This window comes from Chlamydotis macqueenii, chromosome 4 (assembly GCF_036417535.1).
Source record: "Chlamydotis macqueenii isolate bChlMac1 chromosome 4, bChlMac1.mat, whole genome shotgun sequence".
Classification (NCBI taxonomy): domain Eukaryota; kingdom Metazoa; phylum Chordata; class Aves; order Otidiformes; family Otididae; genus Chlamydotis; species Chlamydotis macqueenii.
Genome location: NC_141559.1, coordinates 62,483,942 through 62,511,264, shown reverse-complemented (window position 1 = coordinate 62,511,264; position 27,323 = coordinate 62,483,942). Strand labels below are relative to the sequence as shown.

The window sequence follows — 27,323 nt, the reverse complement described above, 5'->3', positions numbered from 1 at the left end:
TAAAGTATAGTCTTTCAACACTTTAAACTTTGCTTTCTTTCCCTGTGGTTTACCAAGTATTTTTGTATATGTGTTGTAAAGTGTCTACTTGTGCCATGTAGTTAGATGCTTATCAGACCAAATTTAGATGATGAAGTTAAAGGACAGTGCCAAAGAGTGTCTATGAAATCAGACTTGATCTTAAAGTTAAAATTTGAAATATTAGCAAAATTGCATGGTTACACAAAGTCTAGTTTTAGTTGTTTTAATAATTCAATGAAAATGAGCTTTTTTTTTGAGAGTATATGTAGCCATTACAAATTCCACTGAGACAAAGTAGCCTCAGAGTGTATTCTTGAAGGTTGGACACAGTTAATATTTGTGATATCCTAGTGATGTGCCCCTCACCCTCAGTTGTTTTTGCCATATTCGCTTGCAGAGGCTTATACTTTGGAAACAATTGAAAGATAATTTACACAATGTTTTGCAGTATTGGAAAGATTATATCAGTGATATGTTTGCATATTTATAGTAGTATTGCTGTCCAGAAATTTACATATGTTTTTGTTCCAATTTCCAAGAAGATATGTAGCAAATTATAAGTATGGAAATCAGCAGTACCCTCTGTGTTCTGTATTGTTAGGGGTGTTGCAGGCCTCAACAATAACTTATTTGAAATACTATTACATTAGCTTGTGCGACTTCCCATCTGTGCTCCCAGCAGTCTTTACCATGAACTTACAAAGTCAGTTTACAAGGTCAGGGTAATTATTATAGGAAGGTAAAGATTAATCCTTGTTCTGAATCTACAGACATGTGAAAGACATTGCCAAAGTAAAACATTACTTTTATGCTGAGCCAGGAATTAAATACAGACTTTACAACATTCTTTTCCTTTCTTTTCAACTTCCTTCCTTCTGTCTGAAGAGTGCTGTGAGAAATGTAATTATATGAACACCACTTAAATATGTTACAATTAGAAAATTGTGCATTTTCTGTTACCTTTTGCATAATGTTTAAAAAAAGTACAACCTCCTCTTTGAAGGCATGAAATAATAAAAAAAAAAGTAGATTAGTCAATAGAACTGACTACCTCTAAACTTTTTTCCATTCAGTTTTGAATAATCGTATAGAACAATGCGAGAAAGCAATGTCACTTAAGATGAAGATATCATCACGAAATCAATTTATAATCAACTTATTTGAATCTGGCTTAAAGTAGTGCAAGTCTTGAATTGCTTATTCAGTTTAAAGTTCTTGAAGTATTGATTTTTCTGAAGGAAGTTGTGCTCAAAGTTTCTTTCCCCTACATCTGAGCAAACTTTCTGCTTTGTTTGTCCTGAACCGGAAAGAGAAACATCTTTTTCTACCACTTATGTAGGAGAATTTTTGGACAAAGCTCAACTGTAAATATTTGTGCTTTGAAAGTAGCAGACAAAGCTGATACAGTGCTAAATAATCTTGTTGGCCAGATGGCATAGTGGCAGCGATAAAAGCAGCCAAATGGGAGAGCTGCATTTAATTCTGGACTTTGCAATGCGGGTCTGCTGTTGGTGAGATTGATCCTTTTTTATTTTTAGAGGGCATTGACCAGAAAGTGTTCTTGCTAAGCCAGCTGGCTTTATGAAGTGCATGCTGCCTCATCCAGTCAAGATCCAAGACTGTCTGCAGCCATGACAATATTGTTGCCCATTATGTTGGTTTGTCTGGAAAAAGCAAAATATCGTGCTATAACTAGGGAAAGAACAGATGCCTAAAGTCAGACAACAAGAGTACATTGATTTATATCATCTGAGGATTTGACCTCTGTAATCTTATTGGTTCACATGAAGTAAATGAAGAATAAATAGTGACATTAATCCTGAAAGTTGCAAAGTTCAAAGAGGAAATTGCACACATTGATCTATATGATGTTGTATGAATAGATATGCAAAGCACTTAGGAAGCTCACAAACAGCCTTTCAGTGCCACTTGTTTAGAATTGGCTTAGGTGACTTCACACGGCAACACAATTTGCAGTACAGATATAAACCAAGGTTGAGACTTAAGCCCAGATTCCTGTGCCAGAAAGGCTGTTTCTGTTATATTCAGAGAGGAAACTGAAGAGCTGTACTTTCCCTGGTGAATCATAAGACTGACCATCTCCTGTGAGAACCCCGGGACTGGCAGTTTATTAGAATGTGCAGGATAGCCTGACCTCGTGTAGCCTGGCCATGCTATTTAGAGAGCATTTCTGGTGGAGAATTTTGATATTTTCATTATGTGATTCTTTTCTAAATGACGTGATATTTTCATTATGTGTTCCTAATTTCTTTCTGAATTACAATATTGTAAAAACTAGGTTTTAGAATGAAAAATTCTGATTTTTTTTTTAATTATGTTTTGAATGAATAGTATCAAGTTACTCTTTTTCTGTGACACCTAATTTTTATGTTCTGCATTACACTGTACCATGAAAGTATAGAATTACATTAAGTGTCCAAAACACTTTTTGCTTTTGGTACTTCCTGTACTTCAGTATCAGAGAGAAATAGAGGTGGTTAGGCAAAAAAGTTACTTGTCTATGTGACACCTCTTAATGGTAGAACAGATGAAGACTTTTTTCACCTTGGCACATTTTTTTAATAACATCTTAATATTTAAAAGCTCTTTGGAACTGATAAGAGTGATTGTCTTGAATTACAGTCACAGTATTAAACACATTCTTAGATGAATATTTGAGAGAATTCATAATAAGAATGAATTTGGCTATCTGAAAAGGCAATACGGACTACTTTTTATCATCTTTCAATCACAGTACACTTATGTGGACCTCTGGTTTCTTCCAGGAAGTCCATCAGGCTGTTTTCTCCTCTTGACCTTGAAAATTACCCTTCTGGTCTACAGCTGTGGAATAAAAGAACATGAACTCTAGTTTTTAAACTCTTTTTAGAGCTTTCTTGATTCTCAAACAGCATGTTCATGGACAATGTTGATAATGTTCATATGATCAAAAAATATCTCTAAATGTGATTGACACGGATGACTACGCAGTGGCTACTGAAAATGTAGGATTTGGTGAACTGTAATCTGAACTCATCCTTCCTCAGCCACATAACAAAATGTATCATAAATCCTTTGTTACCTGTTGTGTTTATTTGATATGCAATCAAATTCAACTATTTATTAAGCCTAGGGTATTTTTCTTTCTACTACTCTGCTTTCAGAATGCCCTAAAGAGACTAAAGGAATATGCACTTTAGCAAGTACATGTTCCTGATAACCAGAATTCATCCATCTTTCTCACAAGCAAAAAAAAAGGTAATCTAAAGAAATATCCATTAATATTTGTTACAGTTGAGCTCTGCTGAAAAGATCTTGGAAGGGACTGGAGCAAAGGACCTGAATCTTTTAAAAGGGAATCTTTGCACCAATCTTTAGTTCTTGTCACTGAAATACATGCTGTGTTCATCAAGAGGAGAAATGATTTTTTCCAGATTTAACATATTGTTGCATATTGATAGCTATCACACCTACAGTTTTACACTTCATCTTGATTAAATTGGTGAAGAAATGTTACATGTGTAGCCATGTTTTTAATTGAGGAGGTGTTCCTTTTTTTAATGCTAACTAGTTCCAGAATACTTCAACTAGCTTGACTATTAAAACATATCTGTAGTAAGGTGATACTTACAAAAATAGATCTGTAAATTTTTAACTATGAACATTTTAATTGTGTTTAACTACTTTTATTGTAAGCTACACTTTTATCTTTGTATTTTACAGTATTGTATGCATAATAATTTGATTTTTCTTCAGATACATAACTTCTTTAATGATTTTGTTAAGTGTATTATGAAAATCTTTTAAGTGATTAACAGATGTCTTTCATTTTTGGGTCTAAATCTGAAGTGAAATATAAAAGTGATTTTGATTTGGAATGCAAAATGAAAATGAAACTGCACATGTGGAAATCAAGTCCTAGGCTAATAAAATTAGGCATATCCAAGAAGTTAGCAGAGTCCCCACTGTTGTTTTCCAGGCAATCATCTCATCGTCACCTTAAAAAATCATGCTTTTAATACTAATTGACTGGAGTATGTGTCGGCAAACACATGCCAGGATTGTTTTTATTAAAAAACTTGTTAAAAATTTTTCTGTAGAATTTCTCTGCTAGAGTTTTGAATGAAAAAAAGAAATCAAAACACAAACAAATGTATTTTTCTGTGACATTACACTGTTTTCTCATTCAGTAATAATTGTATAACAAGTTAATGGCTGTAATCAATTCCACAGATAAATATTCCAGTACTTCTTATCAGACTGTACATTTAAAGCACCTTTACTGTGTTAACTACATTCTCAAATAATTACTGACATTTTGAGTCAAGTGTAAAGTAATAGTTTAACATTTCAATAGCTCTTACAGTTAAGCAATTTGCTTCAAATGGCATCACTGACAATTGCAAAGTTTTAACCTAAGGAACAGGCCATAATAGGAAATAAGCACTGATATCTACATATGAATATATTTCTAATTTATATAACTAATTTTTTTAAAATATATTTTTGTTTGTGTGTTTTGGATATTTTTGCAATAATTAGTTTACTATCAGCTAAAAATATCTCTTTAATTAGTGTTTTAAAATGCTAATCAAATTCTATATTATTTTATGGTTCACAACGTTTCAAACACTTTCCTGCCATGGAAGAAAAAGTAAATTCTAATTTTACAGTAGTGTTATAGTTTTAAAGGTTTTTCAGTATGAAATGTGAAAGGAAAAAAAGCCAAAGAGCAACCCCCCCCACATCTTTGACATGAGTTTTAATTATACAAAGTGGCTGTATGGTTGATTAGCCTTGGAGTATAGCTCTGGACATGGGCCTCATCTGTTATTTTATCTGAAACTACCTTTTTATCAGTTTCCTCTTCAATTGCCTCTTTTAAATATATTTCTTCCAACAATCTATTTGTCACAATGAAAGTGTATGTGACCCTGATTAAAATGAAATTATTGAACAAATTGTATTTTTGTGTGCATTCATGCCTCAATTTTTCCCATCTAATCTATAGTGCCTTTTCAAATATCTGATTTCTGAATAAAATTAACTGCTTTCCATTCCAAGGCCTTGTATTTTGAGCTCATGTCATGTTTATTATTATAACTTGCATAGCTACAGCGTCCAGCAAAAATAGCATTTATTTCATCTAACTTGGGTGATCTAAAAGTTATGTAGCTAATTTAAATTCCTTAATTTAGTGAAGAATATTTCTATTCTATTAAATATCTTCCTAGATGGGATAAATTTCCATTGTAAACAAACACTGAGGACTTCAAAATAAGTAAGAATAATATAAAATATTGAGTCTATTTTGTAGATTTTGGAAAATATGTCATCATCGATAGAGTTTTGGTGACCAGTCCAAAAAATTCTCGTTCTTAATCTCACAAAATGCATGAATACCTGTATTTGCATATCTGCCCTATTAGACTTGAAGTCTCTGGTTTATATATTCCTATATATTTAAAATTGAACCTATTCTTCTGAGAGCTGTTGCTGAATTTTCCTGAAGTTTGGTGCTGTGACTCCCCCTGTTCATATTGCACTAGAGTCTTTTCTTGTGAACAGCTACAAAAAAGAAAATATTCTAGATAGTACTAATAATTAATCTTTTTAACAATGACAGCAGATAAAGTCAATAAAATGGTGAGACTCAAGACCCAAAGAGTTCTGCTTTGAAGCAATGTATGTATTAATAATTCAAATCTTTATTGATGGTTATTTTTTCCCTTTTATCTAATGAGTTCTATACAGAGCACTGTAGTCTATTAGTATTATATACAAAATATTTTATCTAATCTTAGCAGCAGGAATATTTTTAATTACTTGGTAGAAGACATTACTTCTTGAGCATCAGTGCTTTGTTAATACTAAAGCTTTATGTTTTGAAAGGTTCATATATGCTTTAGTTATGTGGATCTGTGATTTACATGGCATTCTGGAAAAGATCTCCTTGCAGACACAAGCCTCTCTTTGTACAGGAAAACAGAACATTGATAAAGTAATTTTTATAAATGGCTGTGTCTACATTAGCAAATAGAACAGCACAAGAGGAATTATCTGTATGGTGAAATAGTAGGTGCTGAAGCTGATTTTCATATTATATGCATTTTGTGGAGATTTACTGTTGAATATCTCTAGTCTGATCCTGTGAACTGAGCTTCTGTTAGTTCAAGCTATCTAGGCATGCTTTTGGATCATATCCTTCATTTGAATTGAATACAGAAAGAATACAATGTATTTGCTTCAAGATAGTTCTTCTAAGGGTAGCAAAGTACAATAATTGGGGATTATTAATTTCTGTAGCTCATATCTTATATGAACTAAAATATTAATGTAGATTCACCCAAAATGCTGCATAGAATATGACAATTTGTAACTACTGTGAACTATTTTGCAGTTCTAAAATCTTTTAATATATACACATATAAATGTATATGTATATATATGAAATAGAATGATGGGCAGAATTTCAAGTCGTATATGTACCTATATGACTATTGCTTAATTGGATTAATTGTTTCTATCACATCACATTTTGACCCAGTTGCACTACAGACAACTAAAGCATCATCATTCTATAGCTGATGAAAAATGTGTGGACAGTCTTTCTTGTTTCATCTTTTGTCTAAGAGCTGTTTTGTGTAAATGACTTTGGAAGTAGACTTACTAAGTTGTACCTCCTATATTAGGACTTTTTAGTGCCTAATAGCTAGGGTAAAGGATTATATTAATTTTCCTTTCAACACATTAAAATATTTTAGTAATGTTTCAGATTCATGGGAAGCTGCTGCTGATTTCAATCAAAATATCTGGGTGATTGAGCTGGTAGGATGGAAATAAGGGTTTTGTTTGTTTGTTTTCAAAGAATAATATTTAAGCCAATGTGAAACTTTAATGAAATAGTGTAGCAAATAGACAAAGACAAAAATTGTTCACATTTGTGCTGAGAGGTAGGAGCAAACAGACATTGCAGCCCTGTGAACTAGCATCCCTGGGCTAGTTTTGGGCAGCAAATTCTGTGCTGAAAAACAGAAGGAAAAGAAAGCCAGACAAACCTCTCCAGGAAAGACAGACTGTCCAAATATTTTGCAAAAAGAGAAAGTTCTGATCACAGAGAAGTGTGAAAGTGAAGAACGTGACGCCAGTGTGAGGGTGTAAGTAGTGAGTAGTGTAAGATATTGGAATGGCACTTAGCTAAATGAACATTGTTCTAGTGCCTTAGTAATAGATTTCAGTCAGACAAAAAAAAAGTATTCAGAGGATTTTCATAAAAATTATTAGAAAGAGTTGGAGTAGAATACTGGAATCTAATGCAATGAATTTAGGAAAAAAATACTAAATACACTGAAGCTGTATTTATTTTACACAAAATATTTAGGACAACTTTTTTTTTTAAGAAAATAGGAATATTATAAAAGTCTTATTTCACATTATAGTTGTTCTTGGGAAGACAAAGTGCTACTTTGTCCATTTCTTTCTTGTGGCAGAAAAATAAGAGCTCTTCAGGGTCATAGATCTTGTAATTCTCAAACAATGGGATACCGAAGTGATAACAAAAGTATATTTTTATGAGCAAGAAAAAGAGTATAATAGAATTATTTTGACCATCTCTGCTACAGATTCTCATTTATTCTTGGTTTCTTTATGATCATCTTTCAATAGCTACCAAGAAGAGCTCTTGAGAATGCTAAGAATATTGACTTCATTTAAAAGCCCTGTCGATCTTGTCTAATTTTTCTAAATGAACTTTTGTGTTATATTTTGCTATGAGGATTCTGTCACAAAAGAAGATTGTATCTTTGAGAAAGGAATATTCTTCACATTATTGGTGTCTTCTCTGGTGATATTCACGGAAATAATAGGCATGCCTTTTATTTGTTTATTTGGAACAGAGATGAGAGTTATTAGGAATCTACTTAATGAATATAGCAAGGTGAATGAAAAGGAATTTCAGCTGCTGAGAAGTCATTGCAATTAAGAAAGGCAAATCTGGATAACAGGCAAGAAAGGACATTTGAGGAAAGCACTAAACTTAAAAGGAAAAAAATGTATGTTTGAATGTTACAGTAAAGATGTCCATAATGTAAAATGCATTACGAAGTATTATCCCTGAATATCAAATCTTAACACGCAGCCTTGGGCTTAAGCAAATAGGTATTAGAGGATTTGTATTTCACATTCATACAGAACAAACGAAATACGCTTCTGGTTCATGACCTGGAGCTCACTACTACAACTAAAATTAATAAAAATGTTACCAACTAAATGGCAATAATAGTGGAGAGTCTTTCTCTTGTGTGTAGAATTCTTACCTGATAGCTGAACCAATCACGGTTCATCACAGGTAATGCCTGCTACAGAGCTCTAATATCAGAATATTTTTTATTTTATTCAACTTCTGTTTAAAATTGCAATTGTTACTACTTTTTGCTAAATTTAAAAGAAAAACTTGATTGTTTTTATCAGTATGTGTCTCCTCCTTTCCCCTCCTGTTGTAATACCTATCTCAGGTGTTTGAGTCTTCTCATTGAAAAATAATGCCTGTTGAATTTAATTTCCTGCCAATTTTATATTAACCACAATGTTAGAAATTTAGAACAGTAGAAATATGTGATTTGAATGGAGGAAGGAGTTGTGTGGGTTGAAACTCTTCATGCAGAATAACAATTATTCATTAATATTTTATTTGTCTTCCAAAAAGCTTCCAGTAATTAAGAATGAATAGAAAGAAAAGGATAATGACATGTTTTATCAAAATTCAAGTGCTAAAGAAACACTTTGAGTTTATGTGATGAGTTGATGTATCTCTTCTGCCTATTTTTAAGATCTACCCTATATGTATCTTAGAGTCGCTCTGTTAATCTTACAAGCAGCTTGACATTGATTGACTTTCTGAAGCTAACAGGAATTATAATATTATTTAGATTTGACTCATCACGAGTGCTTTTTATGGTTTGGCACAAATTGAAATAAAGAAATTCCATTCAAACATAACAAAAAGTTTCCTTACTATGAGAGTGACAGAACAGTGGAACAGGTTGCACAGAGAGGCTAGGGAGTGTCCATTCTTGAAGATATTAAAAACTTGACTCATTACAGCCATGGGAAAAGTGACCCTACTTAGAGCACGGGGGTTGAACTAGGTGATCTCCAGAGGTGGCTCTTTGGCCAAATTAAATCCTAGTGAATAGGCCAAGATATAAAAGTCGTTAAAGTGGAAAGTCATTCAATTGGAGAGTTAGGGAAAAATAAGAACCTTTGTTCCTGATCTTCCAGGATTTGGGGTAATGCTCAAGCTAATGCTGAATGAATTAGTAGAAATATTTAAAACAATATATCTTACTTGAGCTTGGTACTCAGTCTGGGCTGGGTTTTTTTATGCTTCTCAACTTACTGTGTTGTTTCTTGGGTTGCATTTTACAGTTGTTTAAAATGTTTTTGAAATCCTGGTTCTTTTGAGATGTAGGATTTGTGACAGCAGGAAGGCCTTATAGAATCTTACTATTTTTATCCAAGTGCTAAGTAATTAAGAGACAAAATTGCCAACTCTTCTTTGTTACACTTTAATGAATCCACTAAAGTGTATACTTTACACTTTACAACTGATACCTCCAGAATCAGTTGTGAGGTAACTGGCTGAGAACGGGTTGATGGTTGCAACCCTGGCTCTCAATTAAAAATAAAAAGGATTCACTCTTCCACTTCACCATTATAGTCCAAATGCACCAGAATTTGAACAGACAGTATTTACAAAGTTGATAGCAATTGCTATCAGAAAGCATGAAAACATATAATCCATTAACAATGTGAAGTAGCACGAAATACAGTGCAAAGCTAGAAATCTTAGGAAATGAAAGGAAAATCCCTCTCATAATGGTGAAAAACTGTCATGATTAAGCCCCATGCAGCTACATGAATATATTGCTTTTCACCAAGTTTATCCACAGTCTGTCCCTAATGCCGAACTCTGAAAGTAGGACTCCTCAAGAGTTGAGCGTATAATATTATTTTACTTTCTAGCTTGCATAAGGAAGAGTTAATTATTATAGGCTAAGATAAACACTGTACCATAGAATAAGTTAATAGAGCTCAATTAGTACAGACTGCAAGAAGTATATGTCTTTGGTATTGCAGTGATTTTTGTTCTGCTGGAGAGGGGAAAAGGAAATATTTGGTGTATGAAAGGCAGTTGAAACAAGGAAGAAATGCTGATTTAACTTTGGAGTATAATGCAAAGTTATCTGTTTTCTCTGTGATCTGATAATCTCCATGATCAAATATAATTAGGAATAATTCCATATGGTGTTATTAGAAAATATGGTATCAGTTTTCAGAGGGAGAGAATGATCAGACCAATTGCATTCTTACTAAATGTGAATCTAATAAAGACTACCTCTACTAAAGGACTAGCAAAGGCTTAGGGTTGCTATTTTGCTGGGAAAGACAAATTGAACAGCTAGTGGGCTTATTTGGGTAAAAGCAGCTCTACCATGTTGATTCACAGTGCTGGCAGATGGAGCTGTATTAATGTTGTGCACTAAAAATCAATAAAGCTAAATATAACCCTCTCCTCTCTCCTCATGGGTATGTGCCTTATTTTGTCAGCACTTGGAAATTTCTCATGTTCATTTTTCTGTGAAATGTTACTGATGTAGTTTTATGAATGGCAACATAAAATTAAGGATGTAGTTTGTTTCTCCTTGTTGAAGTGCAGCTTATATCCTTATTTTTGTCATTGCAAGAAATGTATGAGATAATCAGCATTTTACCAATAACTTTTTTTGAAATATTAATCCTGATGTTCATCCTCCTTGCCTCCTGTTGTCTAATTAATATGTAGGTTTTTTTGCAACCTCAAATGTTTTACAGTTTAGGATCTAAATGAAAATTAGAGTATGTGAAGAAAGTTGTCATTTATGGAGGGTTTTTTTTGCCTTCATAGCAACTGATGCATAAATAGCATTTATTATGTATCAACATTCTAATGCTCCTAACTTTCTTGATAGATATTACATCTCATTTAATTTAAAAATTATTATCAGTAACAAAGGACTACTATGATCTACATAAACAGTAACACACATACATAGGTTTTTTTCAGAGGCGTTTTATAGCAATTGACAGACTTTTGTGTTTTTGTCAACTTTAAGATTTCAGGTTTTTGGGTTTAAAAAATAGGTACCATCATTAGTCTAGCCTCAATTTTCAAAGTATATGAAAATTCAGTATCCCTTATGACTGATAGTTCTGACTATTGCTATGTTTATCCAGATTACACTGCCTAACGTATACAGTGTTTTACATATCAGAAGTGATGATATGTAAAAGGAGACAGTAAACTACAGTGTAGATATCCAATTTTTTTTTTCTGTTCTTAAAATCCATTAAATTAATAAAATACAGTGTTCCTTAACTGTGTAGGTAGCAAACATATATAATGATCAAGGTCTATTTCTTTTTATCAGAAAGCACAGGCCATGATGTTATTCCACAAGGCATGATGCATTCAAAATTTGCAATACATTTGCCTGAGAAGATCTAGTTCTGAGAAGTGAGGCAGTGTAAAGGTCAGGATTCTGATGTTTGTACTGGAAGTAGAAGTTTTAAGACACGCTGCAGAATAGCAATTAACATGCACATCATTCTTTCAGAAATTATTTTGTCAGCATTCTATTATACTCATTGATATTCTGTGGAATGGGCTGAATTGGCTGTATGGAACTATATGTGTTAGTTTTGTGTCAGATAATTGATAATTCCTGCTCCATACAGCACAAGGAAAAATGCAAGAGGAACACCCAGATCTGTTTAAAAACTCATTATTAATAACTTAGTAAAGACACTTTTAAAAATTTTTTAATTTTTTTAGTTTAGAGGATAGATAATGATATTCTTAGGGTTTTTCAGCCTTAGCTATAAAACAGCCCAACTTTGCATCTGTCACAGGTATTCTTCTCTATATGCCATCTAGGTAAGACGTATATCTTTAAGAGAATATGAGAAGAGGAACAAGGTTGTGCTAAATCTTTCATAGTTCTTTCCAAAACTTGTTTTAAATAACATTACTGCCATTCTTGTGATAACTGCAGATGTGATAACGAAGTGTTCTATGCTTGCAATCTAGTTGGGACTGATTTCCAAAAAAAAACGATGGGAAAGGGAACAGAAAGTTCTGAATACCTGATAATTTATTTTAATTCCCATTTTAAGTTGCATCACTTTATTCTTGCTATAACTGTTCATGATGCAAAGTGTTTACGGTGCAGCATGTCTTTGCCACAAAGTGACCCCAGGCAGGTGATATATCTAGAAAGGTAAGTGGATTTGATTCACCACAATCATTGAATAAAACCTTAAAAAAAGTTTAAAGAGAACCCCGGGGAGAAGGTAGTAATATTTGTTTCTTCAGATTAAATCTCTGCTGAGAATTTTCAAAGAGATTATGCCGAAGTGGTCTTTAGAATACTTTGAATGTAGGACCAAGATGTAGGAGTGTGGTAACCATGAAGTATAGCTTTATATCCCACCCTTGAATTCTGTGGTATCTCTGAGTGTCATACTCTCCATTTATCCAGGGTCAGAGCTGCAGAGCTGTATTTTTCCAAGGAGAAACCTGAATAAGCGGCAAGGTCTTAATATTTTAAGGGTAGGGTCCATTGAGCTTAGCTCTGAATTACAAGGCATTGCTTTTACTACTTCACAGGCCATCTGTACCCAAAAGTCTTTAGCATCTTTTAAAAAGTGGTTGCTAAACTGTGGCCTGTGGTTCCTTAAGAGTCTGAAAGTTGTCAGGTTGTCATATGGCTATCAGGTCAATAGGGCCTTTCAAACGTAGATTTTAGTGTTTCCTCTGGAAGGCAAACATAGTAGTCTGTGGAAAATTATGGGAATTTCTTCCTTAATTTTCATGTTTTCTCAATTTTTCACAGTATCTCTAGCAGCTAATTCTTTCCTTGAGAGATACTATGGTATTCAGAAATAGGAATGGGACAGGGTCTAAGTAAATCCAAATTCTGGGAGATTCACAAAGTTTGCATCAGTGGTCCATAACTTAGTGGTAACTAAGCTACAGAATACAGAATTTTATTGCATGATGTTTTGGTCCATCAAACAGTTCACAGGTTAAGTACTCATCTAAAGAAGGATTTATAAACCTAGTTTTTGTGAGGTCAATAAGATTAGTTATGATGTGATAATCTTGAACTCTGGTCAACATAAATTCTTACGTGGAAGTTTAGGAACCATTTTAATATATCCATTAGATATCATTAGTATTCAGTAATAGGTGACTTCTTAAAATGGAACTTCACAGAACTCCACAGAAATTGATAATTTTTGCACCTATTTATACCATGTAAAATTTGTTCAATTTTTTTTTTCCTGAAACATGTTACATATATACTTACTAGTACATACTAAGTATACTGAGCAGTATGCTTAAATATTTAATATGAGGGAGAATGTACAAATTACTCTTCCTTGTCTGTGTGATTCCACAGCAATATATTTTACCATCTCTTTTCAAAGTAAGCTATGTGATTTACACTAGATCTTACTTTAAGGCAAAATACATTTTCCCGTCAAGAACTAGTATATTCCTTAAATACCCAGCTATTATAATTAAAAGCAGATTTCTTATACTCCAAACTTATATATTTACTTCCACTAAATACTATTTAGCATGCTAGTATAGTATAAATATGCATACATTTACCCATACATCTACCCATGTACCACCCATGCAGTCTGAACCCCTGACTGCACAGAAAGAGGAAGAACCAGAGGATGTGCTCTCTTGGAGAGAGAAGACTGGGAAGATATGACAGGGAAGACTGTAGGCTTGTGATGTCTTGCAGCACAGGACAGACAACTCTTTCAGTTGCACAGTTGCAACTGTAGAATAAGGTCAGTCCCTTGGCAGCAGACAGTAGGGTGGAAACTCTGCCTGAAGAAGCATCAGAGTGAGAGACTCACTTCTAAGGTGGTTGGAGGCCCCATCTGCTGATCTGACCTGCTGTTTAAGGAGGTTTGCAGTGTACCGGGTGTTCAGATGTAGGATGCTTTGCAGAGACTCCTGAGGCTTGTTTACTCATTGGACTAGTATCTACTGTTCCTCATCCACACGGGCACCAGTGGCACTGTGAGGATGCTGACTGTGTCAAGAGTGACTACATGGCTCTAAGGAGAGAGAGTGAAGGACACATGAGTCTTCATGGTGTCTCCTCAATCCTGACAGTGACAAACTTGGGAAGGAGCAGGTGGGTCCTGTAGGACAGGGATTTTGCTTTTAGACCCATAGATCCCCTTTTGAAGGATTGAGGATATCTGGAAAGAGACAGAATCCACCTGACAAAGCTGGCAAAAACATTTTTGCCATGAGGCTGGGCATCCTAGTGAGGAGAACTTTAAACTAGGAATGTCCGCGGAGAGAAGTTACAACCCACAGTCAAGTCAGGAAGTGGTGGGTAGGAATGGGCAGAAAAAAGTGCATGGTGGTGGGTACAAGAAAGACCTCCATAATAGTAAAACAGAGTGAAAGAGGGTCCACCTCAAGGATATCATATGTACAGAAATGTATGCAGCCTGGAAAACAAGCAGGAGGAACTGTAGCTCTGTGTGTGCCCTCAGCAATACGACATTATTCAAATTACTGACCTGTGGTGGGACAACTCGTGCATCTAGAGTACAAGCTCTTCAGGAAAGACACCAGAAAGTTCTATCAACAGTACTACTTATAAGAGGCAAGACTTGATCTTAGGATTCATCTGAGTATTGCACCAATGAGTTAAGCATGAGTGAAAAGAAATTCTTACATCCTTAGGCAGTTCCCTGAGCTGTTTCCTGAATAACAGTAGAAGTACAATTTAGATTGTATTAGCAGCTTTGGCATACTTTGTACGTAGTGAATCCATATTTTCCAGACTAAAATATCTAATTTCTAAAGTACGAAGGAGTGGTAGCTTGTCACCTGACATGGTAAAAATATGAAGAAATGAATGTAAATTCAATGGAAAGACAATGGAAAGATGCTGTGAGTTTGGTCAGTGTAACAAAAATAATAAAATTTACTAGACTAGCGAAACCTTAACTTCTACTTGCATGTATTCCTGAGAAATCTGAGAATGGTCATATTGGAAAGAAACAACAGAGCCTACTTACAAGATGCAAAATATAGTCTTTGTTTGACATCTTTTGATATATTTAGGAGTCCATCTGTGGAAAGCACATGAAGGGAAATCACTGCTTCCATAAATTAAAAAAAAAGATGAAAGAAAATCAGTTGCTCACATCTAAAACCAAAATCCATAGTTTGGATAAAGACACTTTACCTTTCTTTACATTAATTTTGTTATTTCTCTCCGGGAAAGAATATGTATGTAAATTACCAATAAATAATACAGATGCTATTATTTCAATACAAAAAGATAATAAAAACGATGCAGACGTTTTGCAGGACAGACTACTGCAAAAGGCCTTTATCCTTCCTGCATGATTCAGAACCAGTAGGAAAGCTTTTAGAATTCCTGTGCAGTTCAACAAAGAGATCCCTTCTGAATACTCCTGGAAGGGAAAGATCTTACTGAGCATCTATAGGGAAAAGATATTAAAATCGTGTATTGTAGATAGAGGGTTTTAACATAGCAGTTCCAATCCTCCTCTATGCTTTCTACTATTTCCGCATTAGTGAAAGGAGCAGCAGCTCTAACTATTTTAATGTGCTCTTTTAATGTGCATTATTTGTGCTCTCCATTCTTTTATTTTGCTCTCTATTCTCCTTGCATTTGATAAGAAACAAAGCTCTAAATTAAACTGATAAAAAAGCACTCTGCAACTGAAGACTAGAAGAAACTTTGAAAGGTCAACAACTCACCATGAGAATACCATGACTCCTGTCTTAGAATTTTCTCATATTTCTAGCAACACTACGATTTATAACTTTTGATCTATTTGTGCCAGGAAGACACAGTGTTATATCTGTAGTCCAACCTATTTATCATCAGCATTTAATATCTTTATATCTTCCGAACTTTGTATCCTCAAAAAAAAAAATTAAAAATTATATCTGAAACTCCACCCACTCCTGTACCTGTAAACCTCACGTGGACTTCTATTCTTCAGGGCTTGTGCAAGTGGTTATAGTTGCTGTTCCTTCCCTTTGAGCCTGCATACGTGTTTCTACCCTATAATGACCAGAGGTGCCAGTGAGAGTGATGTGTGCCTGTGTCTCGTTCTAACATAGGGCTTGAAAGACATCTGAATCCAAAGGTGAACAGCACTCTTAGACCCCACATTTTAAACATGGGAAAGTCTGCATAGTGTCTTATAAAACAGATCTATTGGTTTTTGGTTTTGATGGTGCTTTCTAGAACATCAGATATTTCTTTGTGGTTTTCTAGTATTGTGAACAGTAAATTATTTCAAACATATCATTAAATTATTTGAACTGTGTCATTACTGCTTGAGTGTAGTTCAAATCGTAGGAGAATCCCCTAGCTTCTTACTGAAAATCCTCCCTGCCCTTAGTGTCCTCTGAAATGTGAAGGATCAACTCTCCCACTTCCTGGGATGCTCACTGGTGCCAGGAATCAGCATGCAAGCTTCCAGAGCAACAGTAATATCTGTCATTTTGAATGAATACAAATCTCGAACAATCTATGTTTGTATAGTCCCAGTGGAAACATGTGGTGTCAGCTGTGCTCGCAGTACTTTAAAAGCTTTATTAAGTCAGCTGGCAACACACCCTGTCTTCAGGCACTGAGTTTTATGGCAAAGAAGCTAAGAGACTGAACCATTTCCTTGCCCTCCCCTTCTTTTTTTTTTTGATCCTTTCTTATGTCAACTAGCTTTCAAAACCACAGGAAGTTATTTTAAAAAAGGCTTATGGGTGTGCTGTTATGTTGTTAATACCCACAGTATAGTTTACAGGTGAGCATTTATACCCACCCACACAGTCTTACACATACAGACGCACACACCGTCAAGTACCTTTATGCAGTCTGATATAAACTCTGTTCAAATTATTACTATTAAACAAAAGAGGAATTGTGCAGCATTTATGAGTAATTGTAAGATAGTTTTCTTAGCTCACGCAGCCATTTGAAAGTAGGCTATGCAAAACTGTGGGAAGGTTCTGGACCATGTATCACAATAAAAATCCACAAATACTCTGTCCAGTGGCCATTAAAGGACTGTACTTGCTGTTTGTTTAATTTAGAAAAAATTGTTTATTTGATAAATGTTAAAATATTAGTTTACTTAAGTCATGTTTTGAGAATCAGTTGTTCAAAGACCGAACTCTTCAGTGACATTCAGAATCTTTTCTCTTGCAGCCATTTCGTAGAGTGACGTTTTCTGTTGTGAGTCAGCCTCAGGACCCGCATCAAGGGTCATTGCAGAGTTGCTATGACAGCGGTCTGGAGGAGTCAGAAACACCAAGCAGTAAGAGTTCATCAGGGCCAAGACTGGGTGCCCTTCCACTCCCAGAGGACAACTACGAAAGGACTACGCCGGATGGCAGTGTTGGTGAGGCAGAGCATATGGAAAATGGTAGGGGCAAACACAACATTCACACATATAATCTCACTAGCAAGTGATACTAAGTAGACTTCTGAAAGGTTAGTCCAAAACCATAAATAAATATATTAAATAGCTAAAACTGTAATTATTTTGTTTTAAATTTTGTTAAAATGCAGATATACAAAATAATGGATCATAACACTAGTAATAAACCCAGCACTTTCTTTTCTTTACATGCTTTTAAAACTATACTGCAGAAGCAGTTAAAATATTGGAAGAAATACCAGTAGAGGACTCGGGAGATGGTAATTGAATTAAATTCCTTACTTTTCATTTTAGATAAAAGAACATAAAGGACATATTCTCTTTTCCTTACATTTTTGGTTCAGCAGCTAGTTAGAAAATTTCCCAGAATGCAACATGTACAACATAATCAAAAGAAAGTAGGTTTTAAATAGCCCACTGTAGGTAATTCCCTTTTCCCCAAAAATGTTATATAGACTATTTTCAAAATAACACTGTCAAGTCCATTCTTCATTATTTAGGAAAGAAGAATGTTACTTTCTTTTTCTTCACACTTTATTTTGTACGATACTTTTAGAACATTTAATTTAAATTCAGGGTCTATTTATGTAGAAGGCAAAAGTACTAAATCCTTATTTATTCTATAGTAATTCTCCAGCTATTACAAAAGAAACTTAATTTGAATCTCAGGTTTTCAGGTTTCTTTTTCTGTCTAAAACTATTTAGAATTTAAAAAATATTTTCAATTTGATATGTGTTTCATAAAATCTGCATGTTTTACTTTTCTCCACTTACTGGCCTTCATCTAAAATTTTATGAAGTCAGACACTGACTTCACTGTCTTTTAATTTGCCCATAAAAAAAAATATTGTATGTCAAAGTGTACAGTTTTTTGATAACCAATGAAATAATGGGTTTGCTAATCCAATTGATTTGGTGGGTATATGCAAGAAGGGTGGTATATTTTCTGTTATAGAATGAATGAATTAGTTTGGCTAAGTGCATGTTTTAGTTTTTCGGATATTACAGCACTGGATAATTGTTCTTTGGTTTTTTTCTTTCCTAAGATAGACATGTTGACTCAATAAAAATATATTAATCTCCATGGTAAGATATTGCCAAATCTAGTATGTATGACTGAAGAAAGGCTACAGAAGTTTACATGTTCTTTTAATGACTATCCCAACAGTAAATGACTAATTGACCAAAAAGGAAGATGGTATTATCCATCTAAAATGAAGATATCTTATCTTATATATGTGTTTAAGTGTGTGTCAACATATTCTTCTTGGTTATTTGTATGAATATGTCTCTTTACATTTAATTTTTCTGGGTGTGTAGTAAGGGAGAATGTGATACTGATATTACTAGAAAAATGTCAGAAAAAAACTTTCTAGACTTTGTACCTAAACTGGGATGATTATTTTATTGTCTTTTTTGTAGTGAGATTTCATACCAATAGTTAAGGTAATGAAACTAAAAAATTTGCTGACTATCCTGAACATATAGCAGTGTAGTAAACTGCTAGACATTAAATTCTGAGTTCAGAAAGTATGCTAACATGCAGAATGCCTGAACCATATTGGGAAAACTGTAAATCTACAACTGAATACAATATTTAATATATTTGATAGTCAGTAAAAATAACCACACTTACTGAAGTGTAATTGAAAATGAAGAGCACTTGAGCAGTGTCAAAAATTACAGCAAACCAGTTTTTTTTAAGTTTTTGTGTTGATGAGAAAACTGGCATTGCATTCTAATAATTAAAGTATTTTAGACATTATTATTGCTTGATTTTTTTTTTAAAGACAACAATTTATGTTTGGTAGGATGAATTTGTTGGACTCAGTTCTAAAAATAGTATCATATAGATAGAATCATAGAGCTAGACAAATACATTATTTCATGAATAAGTGAATGAAAACAAAAATACCATGGGAAAAAAAAACCACATGGCAGGACTTACATATAGTAATCAGGAGTTTGTCCTCCTTTATAGAACCCTGAACTGAGACCTTTGAAAGGTGGGTGACGTTGTGATGAAAATTATACTCTACAGAGTTTTGGATATTGCTGTCACATTTTAAAAACAAGATTTCAACAATGGCATGTCATCTGCCTCCAGAAATTTTTGTTAACATTAATCTATAAATAATGACAGAACAAGATGGAATGTACTTTTGTTCTTCATATAGGTAATATCTGACATTTGAGTGAGAGTTTTCTGTGATCTGACTCTTAAGTCCACTTGTGTTTTAACTATTTTAAGCACAACTGTATTGTTCAAATTCTGATAAGGTAATCTTCAGTATTAATGCATCATTCTGACAGAAATAGAATTAGAATTGAAATAAGTCAAGTGTTCGTTTGTCACAGTTTTTAGCTTGGTTAAGTTTTAGTCAGAATTTATACTGGATTTTCATGCAGATTTTCCATGGAAACAGCACTTTGGAAGCTATCTTAGTTATTAATTGTTTTACTTCAAATATTTACAATTTAATTTCAGTTGATATGAAACAATGCACTTATAACTAATTGCTTTGCATTTCCTTTCATTTTACAGTTTGAAATGATAATTTTCAGCACAGTATTCTAAACCCTCTGATGCATTTGATACTTTTTTTTTGCAAGCTAAGATGACAAAGGAAAATAAGTAATTTTTATAGTTAGAGCAAATGTTAAAGGTTGAATCCACAGTCGAAGTAAATCGGAAACTCAGCTTTCTGTTTACTGGCAAGAGGCCTCTTTCTGTTTTCTCAAGCAAGAAATAAAATGCTGGACAGAAAAAAAAAAAAGAGTAAGGGGGTTGGTTTTCTTAGAATATGCTGTACATTACTAAATTACGTACCAGCCTACATGACTGTCAGATGTAGATTGAAGTTTTGTTCTGATGATTAGCTGTGGTGTCAGATGCAGAAGAAAAAAAAAAAAGGGAGAAGAAAAAAAGAAATGTTAGCAGATTGACTGTGAAAATTCAGTATGCAAAGATCCTGTTAATTAGCAAAATCTGCAGAAACAGAAGTAACTTCTGAGTTAATTTATCTCCTGCCCTTGGAGCTTTCCTTACAAGGAAATTCTGCTCATATGTGCAGCCGCCTTCTCTAATTTTACTGTTAGAATGGCACCATCTTAATGTAAATTGCACAATAATTTTCTTTAGAACATTTTTATTACATTCGTATTTGTTTGTCAAGGGTAAAGACATTACCGTGGTAAATTAGTTTCCCGGTCTTTTAGTCATAGCATTCTGTTTTTGACAGTGCCACATACCTCAGAGGAAAGTTAAAAAAAAACACCCTGTGGCAGATACTTCCAGAACTACCTGTCCTCCTGACTCTAACAGTTAATCGTCAGCATGTGCTTTAAATTGTGTTTTCTTAATAATAATAACAATAATAATAATAAAGAAAAAAAAGAAACTAATTTATCACAAGTTATTAACCCTCTTCAAGGTACTGGCCTGAAGGATACCTTTCAACAGGAAGTTCTTCTGAAGGCTATAAAAAATGTTTTACTTTTATTTACTTTTTTTCTCTTAGTTAACAGTTTTAGTGACTGTTCCTTTTTATCATGATGAGAAAGAACATAGAAGCATTCCATTTTACTTTTTAGTTACTGTGGATTATTATGTTTTCTTATAGTTTGCCTTTCCTCTGAGCTATATATATTGCTAAGTTTTTCCATCTTTGATCATCATGCTCCCATTATCTTTTTTCTTTCCATTAAAATCTATTTCTTCCAATGTATGTAAGGATAGCTGGAGATGTATTCTCCCCATTTGAGGAATGGACAATACAGCCTTTTCATATTAATTTCTATGTTTTTAATTACACATACAATCTCTAAGCAGAGCTTTTCATTGTTCTTTTTCATGTCCGTTCACCTGGTTCTGTCAGGTCTCTCCCATGTTTCTTGCAGCCTTCTTAGAAATATTTCTTTATATTCAATTCTTTTCAAATTTCTGTATTCTTACTATTTATTTATATATGTAGTGGTGTAATCAGTTTTAATTTTTGTTTAATTTAGCTAGAGTACCTGTAGTGGTGAAACTGCAGCACTGTAGATTTTGGCTCACATGTTCTTCCCTGGAGATTTGTTTCCATGCAGTCATATTTAGGCTATTTGGCACACTCGATATACCTGCATTAATGCTAGCTCAGGTATTCCTACATGAACATAGCTTTAGTCTGCAGCACAGTATTTTAAGATAGCCCATGTTTCAGTATCAAATATGTAAAGGTTGGACAGCAGCAGTCATCTCTGTGAAAGAAGGAAAATAAGAGAACTGTTTACAACTTCCATTTTTACAGGGGGAAATGGAGTAAAGAAAGATTAACTGACAAGTCTGAAGTCACAGAGGAAGTAAGAGGCAGAGCTTGAAAAGGAGCTTAGAATTTTTGTGATTCAGTTACTTGGCTTCCACAAAGAAATCAGTATATAAATATCACTCTTGCTGACACACGAAAAACTAAAAGGCAAGGAAGAGAAGTGCATTATCTCAGTTCATATAGTCTGATAATACGCTGTGTTCTCAATTACAATTTCAGATTTAGACCATAAGTGTCAAAGTTCCACTGTCAATATAGAGAAGAGGCTCATGGCATGTGAGATGATGACTTGAAAATGTGAATGAAATTTTGACAATTAATAAATGTAATTAATTTTATCTGTAAGAACACTGTCTCACTTTTACTTGTAAGATAGCGTATTAGTCTCTTCCCTAGACCAAAGTGTTAGTAAAATGAAAAAAAGAATCCATTAGTTTACAGTCCATGTTTACAGAATCCATTTCCCTTTAGCTTTTTGCAGTGCAAATAACACAGATTAATGTTCCTGAAGTCTTAAATTTCCTAGTTGTAATCATTGAAAACCAAACATTCATCGACTTATTCCATAGAATTATTGTACTTGTGCAGTACCCATTTTCAGATGTTCTGTTCACTTGATTTCAGGTCCTAAAATTGCATGTGAATAATTTTGTTTTTAAACTCTGTCCTGAAAATGTTAATGTAAGTACTCCATCTGAGAGGCTGAGTCAGTAAAGATTTTTGATGTAGTGACTACATGCTAACAGTTCTTTTTTTGTTTGTTTGTTTGTTTCTTCTTTCAGTGCTGCTATATCTACTTTTTCTTAAATATTACCCTGCATGCATGAACCTAAGATACCAGAAAGTGTTGCACTAATTATTATGTAATACACATACATAAAAATTCTTATCCTTGTTTCTGATAAATACTAACTTATAATTAGGCACACAATGAACTTTATATTGTGTAGAAAGAGCAACATGTATGGGTAGTGTTTTGGAACACATATTCAGTGATAGATTACATCTTAAGCCAGTTTGTTTTAAGAATGGAGTATTCTAGTAAGATCCATAAAAAGAAATTTTGTAAGAGGGAAAAAAACCCCCAGTTTCTAAGACAGAAGACAAACTGTGCAGGGATCCCTGTTATACTAGAGCAGTCTTATGTAAGGCAATGAACCTGTCTGGGAAGAACACTGTCTGTTTTCCTCCTTCAACTTTTTTCCTTTTTAATCTTTTTCCATGTTCCTTTAGATGACCTTACCCCATGTATCTGTGAGCTTATTCAGCAGACGAATATGTGGTTTGCTAACTTATGTGCATGGTAGTACTGTAAGTTTCAAAATTATATGTATGTTATTTGTTTTTTTAAAAGTTATTTGCATTTTGAGGTGTTATAAATGTATACTTACAATAGAAAAGAGGGGAGTGTATTTTGATTTTGTTACAAATTCCTGGTGCTGATATATATTTTTACATATATTTTTACTTTAATGGGTTAGTAACATATGACAGAAGGATGAGCAATTATTTTAAGTTGTGCATTGCATTGCATCTCATTGCACTAAGGTTTATTGTATCTTACCTACTATTCTATGTTTACATTGTAATTCGAATGCATTATGCAAAGCAAAGGACCAAATATAGGCCAACCACAAGCAGAAATAACTCTCACTGAAGCTACTAGAATAGAATATTGTTTATGTCCTCTTTCCTTACCTTTTTATTTTCCAAGACTGTCCAGGGAAATACCAACAACTTCTGTATGCTATCTATTCATGAAGTACACCTGAGTATCGCTGTGAATTGTTTTCAGCTTGATCAGGATTTTGGCTGCTCAGAGAATGTATGCTTGCATCTGCTGGAATCAAAGAAGAAATACGTATTTCTGTATTGGAAATCCAGCTCAACATATTGATAGCAAAGCTAACAAATCATTCAGCATTTTTCTAATTTCCTGAATAGCATTGTTATTTCTCTTACTGTTCTCTGTCTGTTGCTTTCCCATCATAGTTGCTCTAGTTCTCTTTGTGCTTCATGAAGAATAGCATATGGCTCTTTTTTTTAAACCTATATTACAAAATTGCTTCCTCCAGTCCTGATTTCAGTATCCCACTCTTAAAAACAAGATAAATACAGCAATATTTGTTCACCACTCTTAAAAGCAGTATATTGCTATCAGAAAACTTGAACTGCCATTTACTAAAACTTATCTTTCATTACTGTTAAAAAATGAAATCCATATTTACATTCCATCAGGTTTTAATCAGTAATTTGAAAATGGAGAAAGACTGTGGATTCTTAAAGAACCATTCCTGCAGTTATATCTGTTAGGATGACGCAGTGAGGGAAAGGTTTATATGTGCATGTGGGTGGGCAGACGTGCATAACTTGGTGAGTCAGTTCTTACTGCAAATACTCATGAGATCTAGACAGTTGCACTTACATAACCTGCCTCAACTAAACCGTTGGAAGGTGAAGTGGTATGTCCAATGTCGTGCTATGAATTGATCTTTTATTTGGTAATTGATCCAAACACTGCTTACTCCTCAAAAAGTAATTTGGACACCAACTTGCAGTTTGCAATCAAGTTGATGAGAGTTTTGCTATTGACTTAGAGGAGTTAGGCTTTTGTCCAAGTCCTCTGTGCCAGCTGCTAGCTCAGGCTTCCTCCCACTAATGCAGACTGCAGAACTCCCTTTGATACTGTTGGAATCCTGAATGTAGACGGAGGACAAAATGCATTCCAAAATTTACAGACTCAAGGAAGAAGAGACATCTGGTTTATGAATGGAATATTTAGCAACCTTTGCATACATTGCAGCCTCTTTCCTGGAAAAAAACTAACGCAGATAGTCAATGGAAATTTATTTTTCCTCAGTTCAGGGGAGTCCTTTCAGCATACTGTATTTTACCAGTTCTCTATTTGTATTTAATGGCAGTTTCTTCAGTTTCCTGGATAACATTAGATCTTTTTGTCCCTTCTAATCTTCAACTATAATGAAGATCCAAAATAAATGCTTTATAGGGTTATCTCTTCTCCATTTCAGTGAAAAATTGATTTTGTTTTCTACTGCTAGTTCCCAACTACTGTTCTATTTATTTAGTTAGTTATTTAATACTCATTGCAGCAAATGTCAATATTTCATTATATACTACCTTTATAAAATATATGCTTTCACTGCTTTTGTCTTTTTCATACAAATTTGACGTTTTGGGTTAATACTTTAAAAGCTGGAGTAGTTTTTCCTATATGCAAAAAAGAAACTGTATCTTTTCCTTGAGTCCGTTTTTAAAATATCAAGTATTAATTACTGATACAGAATAAAAATCTGACTATATTTTCAAAATGGTGTACTTGGACTGAAGGAACAAGAGCACGTCTAATTGGCCCCAGTTGAACCTAAAGGGATCATAACATTCACAAAAATCTATTTTTAAAAATCTGCAAACAAATTCGAATCTAAAGCATATTAAATTGGCATGTGCCCATCTATGTCATAAACAAAAGATTCAATGTTAACTACCCTTGTTATACTAAGACTTTGAGTAAAAGTGGAGTGCAAGTATACAGAACAGATATTGATGTTGATATTGATATATACACTAGTTTTGTAAGTTGTTGCAGTTTCACATTTAAGTAAAGTAACTTCTTACAGTGTTCTCTTTTGTTTCTTTTTAAAATAATGTAATTTGTAGGAAAGATTTGTGAAATGTAAAGGTCACTGTGACAAAATATGGAAGAATATATAAAAAAGGTAAAAAGACTCAATCTTGGATTTCTTTTTGCATCCAAACCTTCAATTTTACATTTGTTTCAGCCTGTAGCTTATCCAAGCAACTCAAAAAAGTTTCCTAAAGGCAATATTTTTTTTTTTTTTACCTGCTGATATGTGAATTCAGAGTTGGAATAGCAAGTCTACTTATCCATTAGCTACATAACTTAATTCTTCAAGTCTAATCATAGTCTGGAAAGGTTCATGGCCCTGGTAGTAGTCCTGTGTGCCAGCCTTCTACAGAACTATTAATGAATCACATATATGAGAAATCCAACCAATGGATAGGGTCGGACCAAAGATCATCTAGTGGCCAAAAAAGGGTGCTCAGGGAAGAATATAGCTGGGCAGATAAATTGATTTGTCTTTCAAGTGTTCTCCTGTATATCAACACTTTGTGACTCAGATTCCCTGAACAACATACAATGACTTTAATAACCTTTATGGATTTACATATACAAATTTGTGCAGTTTCCATTAGAGTGCACGTGACTATTAACTTATCTTTTTCCTAATGAGAGTTTTTAAGTGATTATGTGTCCCATTAATCCTGGATTAGACAAAGAAAAAATAAAACTTGCTAGCTTAGTAGAGACCAGTAGACATGAATTTTCTAATGAGAATGTATTGCTTTTGTCCTGGTTCTGGCTAGGATAGAATTAATATTCACCTGAGCTGGGTGGAGAACTGAAGCTGGTAGCCCCTATGGCTGGGATAGTTAATTAATTAGCTAACAGCTGGGGTTAATTTACCCAAATTAGCCAAAGGGCTATTCCATCCCATCTGACATCATACTCAGTATATAAGTGAGGAGGGTGTAGAGGTGAGTCTCCTGCTACTTGGAAGAAACTAGGTGTGGAGATTTCTTGTAAGCCGTTATGCTGTATTTGTATTCCATCACTGTTTTGTTTTCTTCTGTCATTACAGTTAAATTTACTTTTTGTTCAATCTCAACCCATGTGTTTGTTTTTTTTCCTGGTTTTCTTTTGTTTACCAATTCTCCCCCTATTCTCTCGGAGAGTGGGGGGAGCGAGAGAGAGACTGCGTAGTCTGGTCCCGATTGGGGCTGAACTACGACACTTTGTACCCATGATGATCTTTGCTGTTGTCTCTGAAAGTACTTTTTTGCTGTTATTGTTTCACTTCCTGAGAACAGCAAGTAATTTATTCAGGAAAACAGAAATAAATAAGGTCTGAAAAGCCAAGAGTGAAAGGAAATATATGTATTTCTTACATATTTTAGCAAATATTAATGTCAGGTTAGTATGCTACAATTTACAGAATGGTATCTAAAGGATTTAGAAGCCCTGGTATGATATGTGACTTCTGGAGTTCTGAAAATTCTATTTTATAGGGGTAATTTCTTTTTAGAGAAAAGTAACAATTTCTCTAACGACCAGAGGATTTCAAGGCCAACATAATATGAATTCAGACATTTAGGTATTTTTGAATATTTCTATAGAACCATCTATACATGCTTTGTTTTTTTTTTTTTTTTTTTTGCCTCAGCAGCAGCATAACATTCAATGTGAATGTCAAATGGCTGAATATCTAGAAAAATAATCATGGCATGTGCAAAACAAAATAAATATTAGGTTTTAAAATAAATTGTGAAAATGTATTAGTACAATAATTTCAAATAAAAGTCCAGAGGAATTTGACTTGTTTTGGG

At 33.9% G+C, this 27,323-nt stretch overlaps 1 protein-coding gene across 1 annotated transcript in view; it reads left to right on the top strand.

The window, feature by feature from the left end:
• Positions 1-27,323, top strand: part of PCDH7 (protocadherin 7) — a 300,985-nt gene that overhangs the window by 123,216 nt on the left and 150,446 nt on the right. Inside the window, exon 2 of the mRNA XM_086747707.1 lies at positions 17,355-17,547. Within this exon, the coding sequence (XP_086603833.1) occupies positions 17,355-17,547 (193 nt within the window). The remainder of the gene's footprint in view (positions 1-17,354; positions 17,548-27,323) is intronic.